A 24,554-nucleotide genomic window follows, 5' to 3' on the forward strand; every position below is an offset into this window, starting at 1 on the left:
TCTGGAATATGGCACATGAAGGCTTAGGGATATGTGGCTTTGTCAGCTCCAGAAGTGCTGCTGTCGTCTCCATGCTTCATGCTATGAAGGTGTCATCTCCATGCTTTTCCATGCCTTCTCCCAGCTGAGTAAGTTAATGCTACCAACAGAATTAGGGGCTCTTTGCTTGTAGCCTGCTAGAGACACATTCTCAAAATTAAACTAGTGGGTCACATTATTATGAGAGATTTTTACTAAACCCAAATTAATTTTTTCCATATATTTTGTTGCATTTAAAGGTGTAATTGAGATTGAGTCTTATTGTCTGAAAACCCTGGCCTGTATCTTATTCTATAGGTGTTTCTTATGTTCAGCTCTTAAGTATTGCTATGTTGTGTTACACACGTGCCTTGGGGGTTTTTTCCCTTTGTTTTTGCATGAAGAAGGCAAATGCAGCAATCTATTGTTAAATTAAAAGGTTGATAGATAATAGAATTAGCAGAATAATGTGAAGGTTTTGTTAGTCATTAGATTGTCAATAGAGTTGTTAGTTGCTTCTCTTTTTATACTTTACCGTGTTCTGGGAAACAATTTATGCAACTTGACATTGACAGCATTGATGTCCACAGGTTGTGCTGGGGTTGCTCTCCTACCCAGCAATTTAGGTTCAACAGTTCTGTTCATGATGCATTCTAAATCACTTCTTAGTAAGTGAAATAGGTCTTGATCAAAAGGTTGTAATTTTTTATAAAATTTTTTTTCAGCATTTTGGTTTTGCCTGAAGAAAAGGAAAACAAGAAAAGATGGACTGGAACGTAAGGCCAGTCCAGAATGCTGATGCAAATACAAACCTACAAAGTGAAGGAGCATGTTTCACTCAGTTACTTCCTAATGGACATGGCTTTCCTCAGACAAATGCCAACTCCTCTAAAAATACATGCACTCATGCGGAAAATAACCAAATCGTGTATATGCCAACTATCAATGTTGCCTTCCCTGCTGTAAATGCCGAAGGATTCAAAACTTCAGATCAAACCTCACCAGGAGCATCTGTAACTGGTAATAATTTCTTTATGTCAAAATTCTCAGTTAAAAGACATCAGCCGATGTATGGAACAGGTCTGAAACCTCCCCTTCAGAATTCCCCTTTGCGGCCAGAGATGACTCCGACTTCTTGGCCAGTGTCTAATCCCTACAGTTATCCCTGCAGGAATGTGCCCCCCCTGTCCTCCCAAGTGAACACAGGGAATAATTTGAGAAATGTGCTTGGGGAGCCCCAGTACACCAACACCAACGCTTACACGGCGCAGCCAGAAATGCTGCAGCATAATTCCCTGAGACTTGCAACACTACATCAAGGTGGCATTCATCCCCAGAATAATTCTTTTCCTCTCCCTACTTCCGGGCAACATGTTCAACCCCAAATGTTTAATTCCAATAATCAGTGTAAAGTTTTGTATTCGGTGAATCAAAATGCTGGGACAACTGTACAGCTGCCACAATTTCAGCAGAGTCAGATGGCATCAGAAGCTCCTAGAGGATGTTCTGCACCATCTTTGTTGCCTGCCAGCTGTGTTTCAAGGCCTGCAGCACAATCTTCAATGGGTGTACCACAGGAAATGCAAAATGTACCCAATGGATACAACATTACCCAGCAGAGGTTCCCACTGGACCCAAAAAATGCTCCTGGGTTTAACAGTATTCAGCAACACTGTCAGAAGCAGCAACCTGGAGAAGTCAGTCAATCCATCAGGAATGTCTGTAATCCAAGTGGAAGTGTGACAGTAAATCGGTCTTTTAGTGAAAGTTCTGTGTCATCCCCTGGCATTCCCAAAGAACTGCTTGATGTTGTGAAAGAAATAGAAGCTCTTTCTTCTAAGCCTCTGAGTGATCCTGCTTCAGTTCCAGAGAGCCAGACTAGTGGTTTGATAAATGGGCCTATTAATGCTCAGATTTCCTCAGCAGCAGCAACACATGGAGGAATTACAAAGGAGAGACTAGCTTGGGAAGCTGAAAAGCTGAAATGTCTTAAAAAAAGGGTTGTCCTGCTTGAAACGGTTCATAATTATAAAAAAAAAATCTATAATGAAAAAAATACTCGTTCTCTTCCTCCTGGTTATCCATGTTCTCCTTCTAATTGTCTTCCATGTATGCCCAAACAAAATGTACAGCCTCCCCCATCTGAAGCAGTGAGGACAGAGAGGCCCACATTCATGGTTCCACATGAAGAAAGAAATGACAAAAACCTAGCCAGTGCTGATAACAGAAGATTGGAGGTGACTCAAAGTAGCCCTCAGGTGAAGCAGGGAAGTCTTTCATCAAGCTTCACTCCTGTTCCCTCTCAGAGCAAAGTCCCAGCTCAATTTAATAATCCTGAGAGCACCTTGGAACAAAGGGATGTGCATGCCTTGGCCTCTTCTCCAGGAACTGTGACTTCCTCGAACAGTGCTTCGTGTTTTACTCCAGCAGGGAGCTCTGTCAGGGCTGCATCAAAGACTCTGCAAATTGGCCCTGAGAACTCATCATTTCTTCAGTTTGTATTGAGCAGCACAAATGCACTGAAAGAGAAGACAGCTGGTGCTACTGCTGATAAAATACTGACAAATCTCCTGTGTAGTGAAAAACCGCTGCTTGATACATCTGTCTCGGGTGGAAGCTTGCTAAAAGACACCAGTGAGAAGAACGTAGAAGGTCTTAAAGGTGAGCAGGCATCTGTGGCTCACACAAACTCTGCTGCATCAGAAACAGCTGCATCTGGTGATGCTCAGTTGCAGACTGAGGTAGCTCAGAAAAAAACACCATTTACTGAAAATGCATCCTGTAGCCAGAGCAATTGTAGTTACTCTATGGAAGAGGTGGTTGCGTGCCTGCGCCTGTGGGGGAAGTATCCACCAGAATCTGTAAGTGTGGAAAATAAACAGTCAAATGAAAGCCTCACAGCAAATCAGGTTTCACCCTCTGACCAAAACACAAAGAAGGGAGAAAAAAATCATGTGCTGGAAAGCATGGATGAGGCTGTTTTGCCTGTAACAACTACCTCTGTGGGACAAAAGCTTGATACACTGACTTCCAGTTTGATAAAAAATTTCGAACCTCAAGTAGCAGTTGTCTCTCCTTTAGTACTTAGTGAACAAAGAGCACTAAGTGAGCAGGCAGGCAAGATCCCAACACCTGAAGGTAAAACCTATCCAGTGATCAACTCGGGGAGCACGTGTAGCTTGCAAGAAGAGGGGGAAAATGGTTTAAGTGTGGCAAGTACTGTCAAAAGAACTATAGAAAACGGTTGGTCATCACCCACTGATTGTGTTCTGGAACAAATAGTGGACTCACATTTGCAACAGATCAAAGCAGGTGATGAAAACCAAAGCAAAGTTAGCCAATCTGCACAAGATGCAAGAAAAAATCTGCAGCTTGGATTACAAAACAAGGCTCCTCTTCCTGAATCAGGCACAAATATTTGTAGTCAAATCTCTCAAGAAGGTACAAGAGACCATGAAGACAAGCAAGCTGTGTTAGAGGCAGGGGATGCATCCACAGCTCTGCTGGAAAATGACATGTTCTGTATTTCTAGTGTATGCTCTCTTGTTGAAGGTGATAAATTTTATAACCCACAAATAGCAGGCATGTTCAAGTCAGTCTATGAGACACAGGCATCAGAAGGAAACACATCTGGTGCAAGCCAAAAGGAGCAACATCTGGACTTGAGTAAAACTGAGCTGAGGAATAACACTTCCCAAAGAGAGAGCTTGCTGCTAAAAATGTTGGAAGAATCATCAAGTCATTCGGAGAAGGAAAGCAGTGGCAATCCTCCTAAAGCAGTTTCTACCTCTGAACAAAGCACGTCATTCAAGGCATCTGCCAAGCATCCTGAAAATTCCCTAGAATGTCTTGCTAATATAAATCAGAAGTTAGCTCAAAATTCACTGGATTCCTCTATCAGCATAGCTGCTAAAACAAATGCACCTGTTGTTTCAGGAGACCACAGTAAACAAAATTCCATGCCCAGTAAAAATAGCATGGAAAAGGACGTGAACTTTTTTGGAGCAAAGCCTAGTAAATATCTAAAAGATCAGCTGCTTGCTCTAGTGAAGGAGTTTCCATATGGCATTGAAGGTGCTGATATGCTAACAAAAGAAGCAGCACAAAATCGTTCAGCAGCTGAAGGGACAGAGAACCAGTCTCAAAAAGAGGTTAAAATTTGTGACAAGAATTCTCATTTGAAGGACCCAGTAAATCAGACTAAAGTTGCAGTGTTAAGATCTGAACAGGTTCAAGAACTGTCTCCTGGGCACAACCAGTGTCCCTCTGGTGACAGCAAGAGAGAAGTGAGTCAGCAGTCAGAAAAGGCTTCAGCTGACAAGGACAACCTTGAAGGCAGTGTCCAGCCTAGTCAGGATCTATGTGAGAAGGAAAAAACCCCACAAGAAACTTCTAAGCCCAGTGAAAAAAGTGAAGATTGCTCTTTAACGGGTGGTCCATCTGTAGCATATAAAACATCACATTATCCCTCTCAATTAGAAACATCTGGTTCAGAGAAAAATGATTGTCAACTTTCAAAAGCTGAAAATACTGACTCTGCAGAGACAGAAGAAAAATCCAGTCAATCTGATGCCTTGAAAAAGGAAAACTGTGCAGTGGGAGGAGACCTGACAATTTCTGAAAAAATCCCAGACAGTATTAGCAAAAATAAAGATATTTGCAAATACACTTCTGAAATGAACAAAAAACCTAGGCTGAAGGCGGATAATGAATACAAACTGCCTACAACACAGCAGGAAAAAACTGGACCAGTTAATTCCTTTGAAAACCAGGATGCTGATAAATGCAAAAGCAGCGGTTTGAAGGAACATCTGCAAATTGACAAAGGAACCCAAGTGTCAAGTAAAGAATTGAATTCTTTCAAAAAAGAGCACCAGACAGCCTCCGAAGAGTTAGGAGAAAAAACTGATCATACATATGCAGACAACAGGGCAAAGTTGTCCGTAAAGAAGGAGAGAGTTTTCAAAACTGAGTCCCTTTCAAAAGATACAACCAAACCAGGTCTGACCATAAAATCCAAAACAGACATTCTCCAGTCTGTGAAGTCAGAAATGGTTGAAATTAAGCATTCTGAAGTCAGTCAAGGACAAAAAATTAAAACTTGTGAAGAGAACTCAGCTGAAGAACAAAACTGTAGGGAACAAAAGGAGGTGCTTAGGCAAGATGTAGGAATTAGCGTCAAAGTGCAAACAAAATTACCAGCAGAAGTGAAACTCAAAAAATTGAGTAGTTACCGAGCCGATGCTGTAAAATTCTCAGATAGTAGCACTATAGACTTCAAATCAAGACACACAAAATATTCTCAGCATAAATCTGTGAAAGTTCATCCTTTGCAAGAGCAGCCATACAAACGGAAGATGAAGGAAAATATGGTTGGGAAGAGAGAATTTAAGAAAGCAAAGCTGGAAGAGGAAGGATTGAAACAATCCGAAGGAAAGAGTTCTAAGCAGCTTGCACACAATTGTTTGCTAAATGCTGACAAAGCTAAAAAACTGAATGGAGAAAATGGTTGGAAACCAAGGAGTTCCTTAGCAGATTGCTCTGTGCTTAAACTGCAGAGAAAAAGGGCTCGATCTTCTAGCATGTCTAAAAACTTCTTTTCTAGCAAAGAAAGACATCTTGATGGTCAAAACAAAGACAAGTGCTCTGAGAAAATGTTTCCTGATAAAAATCTTCTATACCTAAACAGAAGAAATAGACTAAAGCTGCATCTTCAAAAGGAACCCAAAAAGCACTACCTGAACAGAGTGGCATTTAAACGTACGGCACAAGAGCGCATCTGTCTGACAAAATTAGAGACATCACCTGTCAGACATGTCTGGCATAGAGCCACCAAAGTGCCACAAAGCAGCAACTCAAAAAAAGATGTGTCTGTCTCAACAGTTGAGAAATCATGCAAACAGGAAGTCCTTGAGTTCAAGCTGTGTCCAGAGATAGAGTTCAGGAATCCAGCCCCTGGTGAAGAAAGCTTAGCTGCAAAGAATTCTCCAGAAAGAGATAAAGTCGTTGTAGAAGGTATGATGTTCTCTTAAATATTCATTTGTAAATAAAAACTATGTATTCATTTTTGAATTCATGTTGCACAAAGCTGCAGACAGTGAAAACATGGGACTGTGGAGGCTGAAGGCTGAGATATCCTAACTTGCTCTCTGACAGACCACAGCTGTGTCTTCAGCTGAAAAAGAACATGGGAGTTTTCCTTCAATTTTCTCTAAGTCTTAGTGAATGAAATTAGAATACTTAAGAGCATGGCAGTTTCAAGTAACTTTGGGAGAAGACTTTCTAAACTATTTGTAGAAGTTGTAGAAAGTAGATTCCCTTGGTGTAGTGAGGTGATCTGATCAAAGGTGATCTGATCTGTATTCCCTGTTCTCCTGCTTGTGCATCAGTCTGGCTGGGCAGAGGAGGGAGAGATCATTTGTGCCATTGAGGAATAGAGTGGGCTTAGGCCAGGTGTATCCTGCCCATAGCCCCCATAATCTTTGCCATCTTTGCTTTAAACATTCATTTTTCCTGCTCTTCTCCCCTAGCCCATTTTTCAACGTTTTACATGGTGCATTCTGAAGCATATTTATATCAAATGTTGTATTTTATTTTTCTCAAGCTGTATATATCATCACTTGGAAGCCATTTTCATACCCAAAGGAAATTTCCTTTTGCGTGTGCTAGTATATGTGTTAGAATTTAATGCTGAATAGAACCCAAAACTTATGATAAAGGATCCTCAGAAACATTTTTTGAAAATTTCTTTTTAGGTGTCAAGAGTAAAAAAGAAGATTGGTTAAAATGTGAACCAGTGAAGCAAAAGAAACTGGAAGAGATCTCTACAGGTGAAGTGACTTCTGAATGTCCCATTTGAAATACAAGTTTAATCCTCTTTGCTTGGTTTTAAAAGGTCCTTTACAGTAGTAAACCTTAATAAAGTATTTAAAATTATTATTTACTCATTCTCCTGATTAAATGGATACCATAGAATAGACTTAAAAGTCTCAAAGATTTGTATAGCTTTTTATTGCTTTATGAATATGTTGTTGGAAATGTTGAAATTTTTCTGTGCCATTAACTTGGATGTAGCACTAGTAACATTTAAATACAGTTTTCAATTGTATATAAAGACTCTTTCATGCTTTAAAATATAGAAAGTGATGTAGCAGAATCTAGTGCAAAACCAGAAAGTGATTTTTAAAATAAATCTGACTTTCACAGTACTTTGCTGCTGTCCACACACAACACCTGTGCTCACAAGTTCCAGGACCTGTGTGTCCCAGTAGTCTGGACAAGATAATCTGTGTGACACCCAGAGGAAAAGTGGGGCCACTATGACATCTTCCTCATTTCTCTTGAATGGCAAATTGCTTTTTGGATGGTCTTTTATACCCTCTAGGAATCAACTGTCACGACAGTGGCAACTTTCATCTCAGGATCTTGTTTGTTCCATCCTTGTGTAAATCTTGGGTGAGGTTGCTCCTAGCTCTTCTTGTTTCTTTGCTTTAGGTACCTCTCTAGCTCGGGTTTTGTTTTTCTAGTGGTATAACAGGAAACAGACTGCATTCTGTAGCCTTCTTGCCATCTGCTTCTTAGCTTTAGAACAGAGGGCTTGCATGCTGGTACTTGTGTTGTGATGTTGCAAGTAACATAGTTTGCATCCTTTGCATCTTTTGTTGCTGTTGCCTGTGTCCTTGGGCTTTGGTGTCTGCCATCATTTTAGCCCTTCCTCTTGCTTCTTCTCTTCCTTTCACAAATGCATGTTTTCTATCATACCTTTCTTAATACTCTCCAGAAATCTCTCCTGTGAAGACACCCAAATAGCCATTTTGTGCTGAAAGATGCATTGGAGATGGTTTTAAATCTGAAGTGCCTGGTGCTTTAGGAAGGAAGTTTGTGGCATCCTTTTTTGTCACTGGAAGGTCTTAGGTACCACATGTGTAAGGAGTGGAGTCCTTTGTGACTCTTGCTTTAACATGCTTGTCTGTCTTGCAGCTGAGGACAGTATTCCCCTTGATACAGCTATACAGATCCTGGGAGGAGATGGAGAGACTCTTCACATTCCTGTCAAAGGCTCAAAAGAGATGTTTCAGACCTACAGGAAAATGTATCTGGAAAAAAAGATGCAAAAGTCTTGATAGCACTCCTGTATCAAAGGTCTTACTGTCACTGAGAAAAAAATGCCAACACTAAGATGATTTTTTTTCTGTTTACTTCATGTTGCTGAATAATTGTAAAAGCCCACAGTTTTCTGGTGGGTGAAGGAAAATTTCCTTCCCCATTTCCTCATATTTGTGAATAATTACCATCTTCTTCTGTATTTATTGTCCAGATATTCTTTGGTGCTGTAAATGCTGTTTTAAAACGTATTGTTTCTTTTGGCATTTTTGATTCTTTTTTTTTTTTTTATTAAGATAGAGTAGCTCATTGAATCTTGACCGAAAAATAACAAACTCATTTAAACTGTTATAGCCTCTTTTCTTTCCTGATTCTCAAAAACTTCTACTTATTATACTTTCCATTGCTGGCAGTGGAAGAATATTTCTGCTGCAAAGGGACTGCAGTGGATTCCAAAGCATTACACTTCTGTTTCACACTTATGGTAGTCTGATGGTTTTGCTTCTGTTTTTGTAGAAACTTTTTTTTTCTAAACTGGGAATAGAAATATAAAGGCCTCAATGCAAGCATACAGATCCAGGGGCATTTATGAAGTATTTATGCTGCTACCCAGTTTTGTTACATTTCTTTTTTTGGAGCTTGTATGAATGGAGCTTTGAGTTCATAGTTTGAACACAGTGCTGCAGACCCTTAGTTTACTGGAGACTTCTCTTGTTTTTCTTTCTCTCTTTCTTTGCATTTCTTTTGTTGAAGTGAAGGGAGTTCAAATTCACTCTTGTCTGGATTATGCTGCTGAGTTCAGCCAGACTGTGATTAATTTCTTTGTTTATAAAGTGTTAGATTATGTTTGCTTACACATTCACTGTGACATAACAGTTGTATTTGTCATTGGCTATCTTTTGTTTAAGTGCCTTTTCACTGTTACTCCAAATTTAAAATCAAATAGTATTTTTACAGAGATTTGGTACTTGATTCTTTCTATCTTATTAAACCTTTATGCTGAACAAAAAACCTGTAGATACCTTACTGAACAATTTTTATACTTGAAATAAACTTTTGAGGACTACACCTTGTCTTTTTTTCCTAAAAATATGAAGTTGTGCTTATTGCAGTTAGTTAAATAGGAATTGAAGATATTCTTGCAGATGAAATGCAGCTTTAAAATAAGTGATACATCTTCCTGGTTGTAGTTGCAAGTTTATTAGTTTGTTTCTGTCTCTGGATGCCAAACTATTAGTCTGTGGGGAATGTTGCCACTGGAGGATTTTGTAGTAATGTTGTCAACTCTGAAAAGGTTTTTCATTTTCTTTAATTACCTGTATTATACTGCCTGCATGAAGGAAGATTTACTGCAGCCTTAAGTGTACCCAGTACAAACAAAACAGAGTTCTTATCAGGAATTTAATCTGAGTTTTGTTCTGCACAATGATACATGAAGCTGACATAAATGCTTGAGTGAATTCTTTTCAGTAGGAAATTATTTGATCCATTGACCCATGATGTTTATATTCTAAATATTTGGAGAAGTCTTCTCACTGATGTTGTGCACCCAATGAGCAAGAATGCCAGTTTTGAGTCCCAGTGGATGCAGCTGTGTCTCCTTCCTCCCTTATACCAGGAAGTGCATCTTGGCTCGGTGACAATGTTTAACGTGACTTGTGCCTGCACTGATTTGCTGATACTGGAATCTCTCTGGTAAATTGCTGTGGCTCCTAAGTTGGCCACTATCCATTCAGACAGCTGCTGGAAGGAAAACATCTGTAAGGAGCAGTGGTAGGGCTGCAAGGAGTACCTGCAGAGAAAAGCCTGGAGACCATCTGCTCCATGGAATGAGCACTGTGGATGTGTGCATAAATGTCACATGTAAACACCAGGCCTTACTGTGGTCATGCTGGCTTGACAGACAGATACAGAGCAGACACAGCTGTCTCTAACACTGCCTGTTCCACCTCTGGGCATCTCCAGCAGCTACAAGATAAATGGGCAGCCACAGGAGCCAAGAAGAAAAACTTTCCATAGTGAAGCCTGATGCTGCTTCTCAGCATTTCTGCTCTTCATCTCATGCAGCTAACTATGGTTGAACCTGTTCTGATGTGCGAGTACATCCAATGCAAATTTCTCCCCTGATAGGACCTTAAACAGCTGCAGACAAGATGCATGAGTCCCTAAACCTTAAATTTTAAAACATTATGACAAAAATAAACTTTTTATAGAAAGAGTATGGTAAAGAGAGCATAGGACGAAGTGGACATGTTTAACATTTGGAGGTGACTATTCAATACACATGGTAAGTTCTTAGGGTTTAATGGCTCTGTAAATTTCACTGGTTTTGTGGACTTGTACTCATTTAGTACTGTGATGAAAAGTTGCCACACACAGTGTAGAGAAAGTCTCTCAGGGATTGGAAAGTGCAGTAAGATGAGAAACTCCACTGCTGCCTGGGAGGGAGGCACTCTTCTGGGTTAGTGCAAGGGGCTTTCAGCTGTTCTGTACTCCTGGGAGGCTTTGTGGCAAGGGAGAAGCAACTGCAGAGAGCTGTTCTGCAGTGTTTTGATGAGAACCTCACTCACTCCATTGCTCTGTGTGCTGGGAACAGGAGAAGGCCCAAATGCACAAGTTAATGAGCACTAGACATGGGTGCTATCTATACCTGCAAGCACTGTTTTCTGTATGGAGCTGGCCAGAGGTCTTCCTGGGATTCCAGCAGAAGAAATCCCTGTTGTCTTTTCATAGCCCTGGTCTGTCCATTGCCTCAATGAAAAAACTGAGTGTATTGCACCCTGCAATGATTGCAAGAGGGGGAGGAGAGGTGCCTGGGGTGATGGAGAGAAGCTGGGCCTGAAATGAGGGTTACTTCATATTAAATAAATATTAAGTATAAAAGGGTTACCTGTGTATAAATACTTCTTTTTTTCCAAAAGAAAAATCCAAATCACTACTCAAATGTTTTTAATAACTGGAAATTAATGAACTTAAAAATTCCTGAGGCAAGTTTCATCCTGTAGCAGGATGCTCTGCCTGGAGTGGGGGTAAAACAACTCAAACCTATTTGGAGAGCTCTCAGTGGTGAATGCAGAGCAGGGTGTCACGTTGCTTCCTCCCAAAAATGAGCTGAAGCACCAGTACCAAAGTAAGTATATCTACTTACCTCACTTGGGAGATTTAGTCTGTGTATTCATGATAAAATACAGAAGGGGAATTCTGTTCTGAAATCACTGTTCTCCTCCTGGCTTCTGTTACTCCAGTGGCCCTTTCAGCAGGGACAGTTTCTGTTACAAGCTTGGTGAGAGGGTGGATTAGCTGTCATCTCCCAGAGAGTGGCCACCTGTTAGCAAGGTCTAACACAGACTTGATTTCCAGCACTTGTTGTTAGCTCCTACTTCTTTGTCCTTTTTGTGTCATGTCCTTCTTTGTTTGCTTATCATCATTTGAGTCGATCTCAATTCTTGAAAATTAATTGCTGAAGAAGCCAATCCAGGTTTCTCTAGAGGAGGTTGACTGATTCACTGGTTCCTGCACTCCCAGCTTTTATTCAGGAGTCAGCCATGAATGTGGCAATGGGTTTCTTTCCCTGATAGATCAATACTGTGGCCTGTGGAAGATACCTCTCCTTTTTTTTTTTTCCCAGAGGCTCATTAAAATGATTATTAAACTGAAATTTTTTATTAAAAATAACCCCTACACTCATCCAAGAGGTTTTTGATAGAGCCTCTGAATGCAGAAGCACAGATGCAGAGAAGAAAAGCTGCTCTGGAGCATGGATTGTAAACTGTTAGACTGAATGTTTGAAGTTGCATTTCTCCTTTCTGATGCATGTCAGTGCCCTCATATCCTTTGTTTACAACTTCTGACAAATCCTTTTCCCTTCTCTCTCAGTTTTTTAAGAGAAGCTGCATGCAGTCGAGGGTCACAGAAAAGGGACCATTGAGCTGAGATGGGCCAGTGACAAAATTGCCAAAGCAGCACAAACATATTTAGCATTTCTTCTGTGGGACAGAGACTGGCCAAATCACACACTTACTATAACTGCAAAATGGTGAGAGAATTGCTGACCTGGAGGTAATATATTTAGCTAATTGCTGATTTAACATCTGGTAAGACCATAGGGTTGATGTTGCAAAATCCAATGCTTGAACCAGCTGCAGAGCGAGAGAGAAGGGATCAGTTGTCTCTGGGTGAGCCTGGGGAGCTGACTCCTCAGGAAAGCAGCTGTGGGATTCATATTCTCTGAACCTGAGAGAAGCAGAGACCAAAACAATTCTTATCTCATTTACTGCTCCTGTGTTTTGAAACATGTAGGATGTGTTAGTGTAGGGGGATAGAATATAAGAAAATAAAGGTAGTGTAGAAAGTAATCTTACTCCTAAGGAGTTGCAGCTGGGCCAATTATGAGAGATTAGGAACAGGCCTGACTTTAACAGGCCACAGCTGTAAGCAATGAGAAGAGGGCTGTAAAAGAGTGGGGTGGCTGGGTGAGAGGGGAACTGGAGTTAGTTGGCTGCTGCAGGAAGCAGCAAATTCAGTGCTTAGAGGAGCTGCCTACAAGAAACCTCAAGGAGGTATGAAACTCTTGCAATAAGGAGACAACAATATGGAACCTTTGCAATATAATGTCAACATGTTAGAAAATTATTTGCCTAAAAAAAATAACTTAATTAAATTCTAATATAAGTGGTTTTTTTTCCTCACCAATCTCTACAAACTGTGTCCTGATGGTCGGTCAGGAGACAGTCAAGAAATCTTGTTGAGTCGAGTGCTTCTGCAGTTCCAGTTTAGATGTAGTGTAATATAGTATAGAATAATACAGTATAATAAAGTAATTAATTAACCTTCTGATATCATAAAGTCCTCATCATTCTTCCCTGCATCGGAGGCCCTGCTTATCTGATAGTAGGCTGCTTCCCCAGGAATGAGGAGCAATCTGGCTCCAGAAATGAGCAAGTACAGAAGGTCACAGGTCACTTACACCCTAGAGGATGAAAGGGAAAATCAAATACCAAGAGGTAGGTGTAGCAAAACAGGATCAGCATTGAAAACCCCACTGTCTGGGAGTCCACAGCTACAAAGCTGGACACGTAAGGTGGGACACCCTTCATGAGCATGGACCCGACAGCTGCATCTTGCAGACCCTCTTGAACTGGGAGAACTCAGGATTTTGAGGTGCTTGTCATACTCCACGTTGCTAATATCTATCATACCTGCACACTGCCAGGTTTATCATGCTTCCATACTTGTAAGGTTTAGGCAAACATAACTGGCATAATTTTGTTTTCCTTGTGTTTGTAGTACTTGAATTTATCTGGCACTTTTTCAGAGCAGGAGCCTGCAAGCTGTGGGGCTGGAGCCTGGGGAGTCAGAGGCACTGTGTAGCTACAGACACCCAGAGTGCTCAGCCTGTAGAGCTGTCTTTGAAGCCTGGAGGGGTATCAGAGGGCACTTACATCACTCATGATAAATCTCTAAGGGCATTTATGCTGCCCTGGCACACAAGAAACTTATTTCTACTCTATTTTAAGGAAAAGATAGAGTCTCCTAAAAGAAAGGGAAATACATTCTGCAGTCACTGGCCAGCAGTGGAGAAATAGCCTGCCTGGGAATTACAGTAGCCCTAAGAAAAAGGCATTGTTGTAGTAAAGGTTTAAAATGATGAGAATAAAGTTATTGTAAAAGGACGATTCAGAAAGGAGAAATCCCAGGAGAACTGGATGAGAAAAGGCAGAAAGTACAAAAGAAAAAGTTTTAAGCTGCAGTTATGTTCAGTGAAATTACAGTGTAGTATTAAACTGAGCTCTGGCTATCACCACTAAATCCACTAGATGACAGTGTGGAGACTGCATTCAGCACTACAGCAACATCTGCCTGTTCTTTAAGGGCCTGTGGTCATTGTCTTGCTGCTAGAAACCCAAAGTTTGCAGTGGGCCTCTGCTCCCACCCAGGGGCTTTAGCCCTGTCAGCAGAGAGAAGGTTGTCTTGGTCAGTACTGTAATGTTGCTCTGTTCTTTTTTTTTTAAGCTTTTTGATGTTTACGTTCTTGTAATGAACTTTTTAATGCATTTTTTCCTAAATAATTATTGTTCTGCATTCTTTTCTGGAGGAAGAGAAATTTGATGGACTGCTGGTTTGTCCAGTGTCATTAGAGAGGTGGCACTGTCACCCTCCAATCCACTGTCACTTTTGAAAATCTATAAATGTTGGAGTCAGAAATTAAATGACCTTTTTACCTTGCAGATTCCAGTGTCCATGTTTTTTTATTTCATGTCCTATAGTGACGCTGTAACACTGGCATGAAAGACGTGATCATCATTTCTGTGGCACTGGCTGCTTTTTCCAAAGCCTAGAGGTCTGGGGACTTGGATTTGGGGAGTAGCAATGAAAAGTGGTCTGAAGGATGGAGGGACACCTGCCACCTCTCTGCTGTGCCTTGCAGCCAGGCAGGGAGGGGGACAGACTCTTTAGCAGAGCCTGTTGTGACAGGACAAGGGGCAATGGGTTTAAAATAGGAAAGGGTAGATTCAGAGAAGATAAAAGGAAAAGATAAGGGTGGTGAGACACTTGCATAGGTTCCCCAAAGAGGTGGTGAATGCCCCATCCTTGGAAACATTCCAGGTCAGGTTGGATGGGGCTCTGAGTCTCCTGCTCTTCATGTCTACCCAGAGCAGGAATGTTTGGGGGGCACACACTGGTCAGAGGGCACTGAACCATCCCATTGCTGGCAGTGAGGCTCAGCTGATTAGCCCGTCCCTTCTGCTGGGTCTCTCCCCTGTTAAAAAAGATGCCTTAGTTTGAGAGACATGAAATATTAATCTGTTGTGCCATTTATTCTAGTGCAGCTTACCATGTGCTGGAATCCCAAAGTGCCCTGAATTTTGTCTTAGCCTCTTACAGATGCCTTGAAACTGGCATTTGGCAGTTGTCCTGGTGATTTTATAACACCCAGGGTTTTAGGATTTTTGATGCATATGCTGCATAAACTTGGCCTTATATGGGATAACATGAAATTCCACAAGTGAGAACAGATGGATTTTCTTTTGCTCTGCTTTTTCTTTCCATCTAGGGGAAGATTTGTCAGTCTAATTTTTCTTACTGCCTTTTCTGTGGCTAGAAAGAGGAAAAGAAATGCCATGAGTGATCTCACTTAATAACAACCAGTCTTTCATGGCCTTTGTATCAGGAAGCTCTGTGGAAAAGGATTTAAAAATCAGCATGTCTGTGAGTCTTTCTTTTCTTCTAAATTAACTATATATTGCAATTTCATAAACAATTATTTCAGTCTCTTTACTTCTCAAACACAGTATTATTTATCATTAAAGGCTGCTTTGAACATAAAACTATTAGGATGCCCCTTATTAGAGTGGCTTACTGCAGCTCCCTTTCTAATGAATTTTTGCTTTATGACTTGCTGGCTGAGTTTGGGCTCTTGCTTTAAATCACACAATTGATTCAGTGTTCAAAGTCAGTTTATCAGACCGTATCTTCATGGAATTGCCTGCCAGCAGAGCAGCCGAGGCAATGAGAAATTAGGATGGAAAACAAAGTAACCTTGTTTTTATAAATTGTCAAACGTTTGGGCTTTGCTTCTGCAACCCTTAAACTCAGAAGGGCGGGGAGCTTCTGACGCCAGCCCAACAAAGCCAGAAACAATCCTCTGGAGTGGCACTGCTTCCTTATGGAAGGGATGATGGACAGCCTGGGACTGGGGCAGCTTCTCTGATGGGTTTGTCACATGGCTGGCTCCCTTCTCCTAATTTTCCAGGGAGATGTCTGCAAATGCCTTTGCTGTAAATTCATTCACATAAATTCATTTCATGTGTGGAGTACACAGGGAAGGTGTCAGGCCCCAGGAAAGCCTTTGCTGATGCTCCCAGCGATGCCTGTCAATCTCTTTGCCTGTTGCATAAAACTATGTAGCAGCAAAAGACCCTTTACAAGATATCACAGTTGAAGTGGGGATGAGAGTCCTCATTGGAGAGGATGAGGTTATGGTGGATACTTTAGGAAAAATGTTTGTCTTCTCTCAGCTAGCCTGGTCCTACCTTGGTGAAGCAAAAATCGAGGGATGCCACGAGGGAGACATTTAAAATTGTGCTGGGCATAGATTGGGGGGTGGTTTGTGCATCAGAGATCTGAAGTCACAGAATCATGGCGTCATTTATGTTGGAAAAGACCTTTAAGACCATGGACTCCAATGATTAACCCAGCACTGCCAGCCCACCACAAAACCACATCCCCAGGTGTCACATCTACACATCTTTTAAATATCTCCGGGGATGGTGACCCAGCCACTTCCCTGGGTAGCCTGTTCCTAAAGTCAAGGGCAAGAGCTCACCTGCCCAGGGATCAGACAACCATCTCATCACCTCGATAATCAAATTTATCTGCTTTTATTTTTCAGTGCATCAGTCACAGCAGCTCAGCTGGGCCAAACTCGGTATCACACATACATCAGTGGTTTTTAGGCAGGGACAGAATCTGACCCTTTAACAGAAGAAAATTCCATGATGTAAAATCTCCTGGTACTTATGGATTAAGAATTACCATGGTAAGTACTTCCTGAATGTGCAAGTGCTTAATTTGGGTACTTGCACTAAAAACTCCTTGTGCTGTGATGCAGTATAAAATTTTACAAATACTTGATTGTGTGATGCTGCCAAAACAATTTGTAATTGACCAGCAGAACAAAGAGTTAAATAAGTAACCAGGAAAAATCCTGATTTTGAAAGAAATATCTCATTTTGCATCTTCTTCTCAGAGAAAAATATTCATATTAAATATACATCAGATCTTTATACAAGTTTTAGGCACTTTTAAAAATACAAATATGAAGTGTTTTCCCTCTAAGATTTTGTTCTGGAAGTGCTAAAAATTTGTGTGAAGACAAAGCAGCTTGACATTGAGCAAGGGAAACACAGTTTGCTCTAACTTCTTGTGAAACTACAGTAACACAGACCAAATTTTGGGTTTAAATGAGGTAGTGCAGCCCCACTTGGAGTCAATTTGTTGTGACTGCTAACAGAACTTGATTCTATAACCAGTGAATGCTGCTGCACTGTGCAATAATCATATTAATAACTTCATAGGACCAAGTCATATTATCTGGAAAAATAATTCTTAATTTAAAAAAAAGACTTTAGTGTGATTTTTCATGTGACGCTTTTCCAACATTGTGCATTGCATCTTGGATGTTACTTTTGAATAACCTGATGCTATTCAAAAACATAATTATAAAGCACAATTTTCTGGTCAGACACATTTTCCATAATGCTATGAAAATCCTGTGGCTCCCACAATGAAACATTCATGTTTTTTAAGTAAAGAATGCACTGAATTGTGTCACAGATACCAAGACATTAAGAAAGAATGGAGATTGACACTAATTTCTATCATACAAGACACTGCAATGGGCATTTGCAGTTAATTGTAGAAATCCTTCAGAATGAAACATTTTGGGTAACTTGGAAGAAGTTGAACTTCAGTATATTCTTCATTGAGTACAATGAAAATAATATTTCAATTGTTCTAATTGCAAACAGAAAGTTTTCTTAGTGGAAGATTTTAGTTCTGCAAAAGTTGTTTTTATATTCGGAAAGGAGCCAACTGTTTAATGCCAAAAAGACTTTTAATCAACTGTTCAGTACAGGGTCCATATGGCAGAAAAGAAGACCTGTGGTCTTTGATCTTATTTGGGTTTCATCAAAGAGAAGGAAACACATGATCAAGACTACTCTGAACTGTAATTAAACGTTGTCCTCCTGTTGACCCAGTTATCAAGAGCTACTTCTTCATGTGAGCTGGAAAAATCAAAGTAAGGTTGGTATGACAAAGTGGTGCATCTGGGTTTGGAAACCAGCATGTAGTAATTGTGCTGCTCTGATGGGCCAAAAAAGGGCAGAAATGCATTAATTGCCGCTTTGATGGGGCTTGATGAAAAATACATACCTGCAAAAGCAGAAAGGGTTGTAATAAATTACTTTTGACTGGAACCTTGGATCTTTGGGTGTTGCTTTAATATTTTCTGTGGAGAAAATAAACAAAGCTCTAGTTAAAGTAATCTGAATAACTCTGTCTCCTATCTGAGGAGCAGGTAATAAGCCTTGCATTACCTGGCAAAGCATGGAAGTCCTCAAGGAAAGCCATGTGGTAGAAGAAGGCAGGGTTTTTTTAGAAAAGGAGTTGTTTGATGACCAGTTCCTGGGGAGAGTGAGAAGGTGGAGATCTGGCCTGGAGCTGGGTGGAACAAAGCTGAAGCTGCTTGCCCAGAAGTTGAGGACCGGAGGGGTGGAATGTGGAAAAATGCTGAGGAGAGGAGCTGCTTTCAGTCCTTGCTGTTAGCAAGCCTTAGCTTTGTATAATTTCTTGATCAGTTTTTAGAGTAAATCTGGTGTTTAGACACTCTTCTGCAGGCTCTGTGACCAACTTGCTATGTCACATCCCCCCTGAACAAGAAAACTGGACCCAGCCTGTGTTCGCAGCCTGGGGCACCCTTGGGCTGTGCAGAAAGTGCAGGTAGCATATGGATGAGGAGTTGTTTTCTAGGTCAGGCAAATCAAATATATCAAATTGGTGGCTACAGGACATTTATTTGGAATAAATGGAGAGGAACTGAGAGCACTGGATCTGAAGGACACAGGACTCATGAACAATAACTCATGAACAATACTAGTTCGTGAGTTATTATTATTTTCTTGTATCTATTAGCACAAGATACAAGAAAAAGGAAATTTGGGCTCAGCACTGTAACTTTTGCACATGAAGCTTATCTAGGGCTTTACCAATTGGATTAAAGTTTATTAATTCTGGGAAGAAATAGTGGGGTAGATGATCAATGGAGGAAGAGAGAGGAGATGGCAAAGAACTATTAAAATCTGCAAATCATTATAGGAGTGCCTGTTCTGGATTTAAATGTGTTAATATAAATTAATTATGAACTTGCAATCAAAGGGAAGAGTGGAGTATTTATGGAAGGGGTACAAAGTAGCATAATCTAAAAATAAAGTAGTTTGGGCTGAATAAGAGAAAAAATGGGCCAAAAAACTTCCAGTCATCTATCTCCAGCTTCCATGTGTTGATGATAATTTGTCTGAGTTTGTTCCTCAGTGCTGCAGAATATTACAAGATCAAAAAGGCTGACCCATATGGAAATTTCTGCTGGAAAATAAAAGCTATTCCTGCTGCTTTTCTGACATGAATGAGGCCTGATACAATGCAAATCACAGGAGTATAGAGAAATGCAGCTGAAAAAAATTGTTTTAGAAGAACTTCTTCCTTTTCCAAGGAGTATACACATACACCCTTCTGCCTGGGTACAGGCACCAGGATACAGGTCTTTGGGGGCAAAAAATCCCATGAAAAAAATCTGATGGAATTTATTAGGATTCCCTCTTAAAAAAAAAGGTATACGTGGCCCATCCTCCCAAGAAAAAAATCTGAAACATTTCAGTTGAAATATGCTGGAAGAAACCCAAATAAAATATCTACCCCTATGCCTAAGTTTTAGACTCTGAAAAGATTTAAAGGTATACAGACATGAAATGGAAGCAAAACTGTCCTTTGTATCTGGGCCAATTAACTTGATATTGCATTGTATTGAGACACTAATTAGATCTTCATACCTGGTAATGTGATTTAAATTTCAGTAAGATGTGTGATACCAAAAATTACAAATAATCACCACCTTTAAACAACAGCATTCTAAAATTGCAAGACTCAGTGGGGATATAAAGAATCTCTAGTATGTACCTGAATAATATGCAGTAATTTTTAGGTTGAAATGATTAATCTAGCTGTCCTGTGGTTGGAGATGAACATTATCATCTTTCCTGGGCATGTATACTTTGAAGAGTCTTTTCCCAAAATCTGTTAAAGAGGCACTGAGGTAACCAGTGCCTCTATAGCCAATAAAACCAGTTCATTATTGTAGCTGAAGAAACAAATTTCTCTTCCAGCAATACTAATTTCTTACAGTACCTATTTGTCAAGATGGTTCTAGTAATTATAGTTCCTTATCAAAATGGAAATCAGGTCTCTTGTTGATCAAATTCCTAATCTATCTTTGGCACTGGCTGGGATGTGAGCTGGAAGGAAATTAAATGCTGATGCTTAAGGCAACACTTTGATTTAAGCCTGTCTTAAATTTCTTGGCATCACCTTTAGAAACAATGTGAAGAAAAATGCCTGGTTGTACATGAGTGCTCATTCTTTAGTCTTCTCTTATTTTTCTGCATTTCCTGAGTTTATATGATTTGATGACCAAATTCTGAGTTCAATCAGCTTTTGGAAAAAAAAGTCTAATTTTTCCTCCTACCCCTGATGAGGGAGAAAAATTACAGATATAAAAACGTCATTTTGCCCTATGGACTCCTTGCAAAATCTAATCCTGCACATTGAAAACAATGCTGCAAACAACAGAAAAGCTCACAATTTTACTGGAGATCAGATTTCAACCTCACAGGAGGGCTACTTCATTGAGTTCTCAATTTTTTCCCTCACTTGTATAAATTTCTATTGTTCTCATGTCTCCACTCCTCCAACTTTAAAACTTTGAACTTTCTTTATGATTCAAGATCCATAGATTTTCTCTAAGGGAGAAATAGTGTTGGTTTTGAGTGTTTGATGTTCTCATGGAAACATTCAGTACCAATTACTAATTGAATTTCCCATTTCTGACTATATATAATACTAATATATAATTACCAATAGAATTTCCCATTTCTGACTATATATAGCTTTTGTAAATAGTCATTCTGATGAAATAGAAGACAAACAGCTGTACTATATACATACACCCCATCTGATGTGTTGTCTCTACTACAGCACTGGTAGTAAAGAAAAAGTCATAAAACCAATCTTGGATTCATATTTTTTCCAAGATACTTCTCCGATTTCCAGCAAGTTTTAGTTTAGAAACTTTCTCATCTAGAAATTGTATCTATGTAATGTTGTCTAACTGTCCTTAACAGACCTTTCCTTCTAGGAAGCCATCTAGCAGCTTTCAGAATTTATTTATACTTTGGGCATCCAAACAAATCAGGATTTTATAAAATAACAGGATGTTATGTCCTGCAATACAATTAGGCACTACATGCGCCGGTGGATTTTTTTCATTTGTCTTTGACCTGCTGCTGAATGGTTTTATTGAGTGCCCCATGGTTCTATCTAATGAAAAATAATAACTAATCATTCCCTTGCTACCTACTCCATGTCAGTTATGTTTTTCTAGACCTCTACCATGTCCTCAGTTAATCTCTTTTTTCAAAATGAGGAAACCAAATCTTTTTGCTTTCTTCTATAGCAGAGATGAGTCACAAATAGGAAACAATCTGACCCTTATCTATACCCTTTCTAGTTGGAAAATCTCATTTTTGCATTGGCCAGAGCCTCACAGAAGCCTGGGTACACCACAGCCTTGTGGAGTACCAAAAGTTTATCCATATATAAAGATAGTTAATCCATATATTGCCTTGCTGTCCTTTTGCTGCTCAGGGGATAGAAAGGTTCATCCTGCAAGCGCTGTCTGCAGTGACGCGGGAGAACGCCAGGTGACAAAAGCTGTTGTGAACGTAGAATTAAGGTCACTTCGCCGTGTGCACTGCTCTGCATTCATCTGTGCTGCTTTTCTCTTGCTGCTTTGTTAGCTGGGCAGTCCTGCCAGATCTTTCTGCAACTTCTGGCTAGCAAGTTAAATGCTGTTTGTCTGAAGCATTAGCCCTCCTGGATTAAAAAACCCCAAACCCAGAAATGACAGAGGTTTACATGCCACATCTCTTTGAAGGTTTTTTTTGCTCCCCTTCTGTTTGCTTGCAGTTGTTCAGCACCCTAGAGTGAAAGAAACAAAAATAAACATAAGAATTCTTTTTTTTCCCCAACATACTTTGCCTTCCAGATTTTCAGGCAAACCATTTCCTTTAGTTATAAACTGAAGGCAGAGACTACAGCTACGTTCCCTGATCTACTTGTGGAGTCTCCATGAGCAAAATTTTCAAGACCAGGCTATAAAGGCACTGCAAGGAGTGGCATAATAACTGCTGGGAGTGGGAGGTCTGTCTGAGAACTCCTCTGATGCTGCAACCAGAAAAGCCTGAAGACAGGGGATCGATTTGTTCAATGAGTCCTTGCTGGCTTTGGCACATTTCATTATACAGAGTGAACAATAATTGGTCTCATTGGTATATAGCTCTTTTATATGTGTTTTTAAGGATGGAGATACATCACATGTGTATTTTATCAGTACTCTGTCAGCACATGGCAGCTGAACCCAGCAGTAATGACAGGATTATTTAGATTAGGGTTTATATATAGATATGCTGTGAATTTTCACTTTATTAATGGCTTTGCAGGACTCCTTGTCTTCTATGCAGTATAAATATGAAATTAAATCATGTAAAGAAATGTAGCTTTTGTTGTATGCCTTCATAGTATCAGTGGTAGGGTGGCAGGAGAAACCTGAGGAAAGCAGATAATGTAAAAGGGGAATGGAGAGAGGATAAAAAGAAGAGGAATATGCAGAACAGAGTGCTACATAGTGTTGAAGGTGGATTTAAGAAAAACAAAGCTACTCAAAGACCAAAAAAAATTTTTTTTGACTCCCAGGGAACCAATTGAAGCTTCTTGGGAACTACTGACATATAAATCAGTGAGGAAGAACAGGGAGCGGAAATGTAGAACATCCATGTCTGTGGCAAATAATTCTTGTAGTAGGCATGAGCTGGTCCTGCCTGCTGCTCCCTGCTGTTCAGAAATGTCTGCAAGTGATGCAGTGGGAAGTGCAGGAACACATCTGGAATGTACCACAGGAACCTGCCCTGGCCATTTGAGAGAACAAACACCCTGGGCACTGCACAGCTCTGCTGTCCCTGCAGCTGTGTCAGCGTGGAGCTGTGTTAGTGGTTAAGATGATGAAATAGTCTGTGGAGCAGGTAAATGTGATTTTCCACATGTATTGGCAGGTCTGCAACATTCAGCATGAAGGATTGTTTAGAGACATACTCATTTATTCCAGATCTCATTCCTAACTCAAGGAATAAACACCATTAACTCAGAGCCATTCACTGAAAACATCAGAGAATGTGATGTGCAGAAAATGAAACAAAAGGCTGCAGAGACCTTTATCTTTGAAGGGTTTTTTTAAATTCCCACTGACAGTCAGTACCTCACGCTCCAAAGATTGAAACATTTGTTCATGTAGAGGTTAACTGCAGTCAGAGGAAGCAGTTTAGCCATGCTCAGACTGATCCAGAATTGGGACAGCCTGTCAGTTTAGGTGGGAGGGTGTCTGGGGAGCTGTGCCTTGGGCACTGCCTGATCCCAGTGTCCCAGCATCCCCACACTCCCAGCTCCCTGAGCCAGCCTGGCAGCTGTGATGCTGTGCACTGAATAAGGTCAGGGAAGTAATCCACCAGCAAATTTTGAGCACCTGTAATACATTTTGCTTTTCTCTTTAAGCAGATCACTGGTTAGAAGGAAAATCAGGAGTCTCAGAGCAGCTAATGTAACCTCTACCTACATTTATTGTATCCAATCATTACAACCACAGCTTATTAATAGCAATAATTGAAAAGAAACTTTGTTTAATAGTGAGGTTTCTTTTCCCCTTAGGCTGCCAACAGCTTTCCCATATATAATCTCATTTTCCGACATAATTTCATCTATCAGGCTGGCTATAATAAGTTTTTACTTCATTTTTTAGTGCTTAGTCACCCAAGTAAGTTTTCTTCTGATATTTTTGTTCAAGCTCCTCTATCAAGACAGCAGAATCTGGAGCACACAGAGACTCAGACTGAAGAGAGAGCTGCACAGGAGAGCAGGCAGCTGGCTTGTCATCCCTAGCAGCTCCTTCCCTGACATCCATTTCCCATGAGAATGGCAGCAGCAAGGTACTGTTGGCCGTGTTTTCTGAAGGGAAAGGAAGGGAGGACCTGTTTCAGTGTGTGGTCATATCCCCAGACATTACTGACAAGGATCAGATGGCAGATTGCCATCTCTGAGGACAATTCCTTTCACCCTGGGTTCTGTCTCCAATCCACTGACAATTCTCAGCCAGTCACTGAAGCCTCACACATTTCCCATACACTTTCTGATTTTGTTTTTTTTCTTATTGTCATATTGACAAAGACATCCTTCCATCCCTCCTTCTCTTTCCCCTCTCCAGCCCTGATTTTCTACTTCCCATCTACCACAGGTGGAAGAGAAACACCAATGTGGTACTGCCAAGCTCAACCTACTTAGTTCCCCAAGCAAGGGACAGGCTGCACAGAGAAAAACTGCACATACAGGGCTCACAGGTCGTCACCATCATATTTTCTGAAAAATCCCTTTGCCAGGATTTCTTCTCCTGGGAAGCTGAGAAGCCTCAGAGAAAAATAAAAACAATTATTATCTGATTCGCTTCTCCTGTGTTTTGCTGCTTTGGAATGTGGTTTGGAGATTGTCTACCAACT

The 24,554-nt window shown here is 40.4% G+C and overlaps 1 protein-coding gene and 1 long non-coding RNA gene across 2 annotated transcripts in view; both read left to right on the plus strand.

Annotated features, from left to right (window-relative positions):
• RESF1 (retroelement silencing factor 1) overlaps positions 1-9,189 on the plus strand; it is a 29,000-nt gene extending 19,811 nt beyond the window's left edge. The window contains exons 3-5 of the mRNA XM_066549642.1: positions 744-6,033; positions 6,774-6,848; positions 7,999-9,189. Of these exons, the coding sequence (XP_066405739.1) occupies positions 783-6,033; positions 6,774-6,848; positions 7,999-8,141 (5,469 nt within the window). The 5' untranslated portion in view covers positions 744-782 and the 3' untranslated portion in view covers positions 8,142-9,189. The remainder of the gene's footprint in view (positions 1-743; positions 6,034-6,773; positions 6,849-7,998) is intronic.
• Positions 9,190-15,905: 6,716 nt separating this feature from the next.
• Positions 15,906-18,101, plus strand: LOC136557041 (uncharacterized). The gene is made up of 2 exons (XR_010783728.1): positions 15,906-16,660; positions 17,754-18,101. It is a non-coding gene; the product is annotated as an uncharacterized lncRNA (long non-coding RNA).
• Positions 18,102-24,554: the final 6,453 nt, after the last annotated feature.

The sequence above is a fragment of the Molothrus aeneus genome, chromosome 5 (assembly GCF_037042795.1).
Source record: "Molothrus aeneus isolate 106 chromosome 5, BPBGC_Maene_1.0, whole genome shotgun sequence".
Classification (NCBI taxonomy): domain Eukaryota; kingdom Metazoa; phylum Chordata; class Aves; order Passeriformes; family Icteridae; genus Molothrus; species Molothrus aeneus.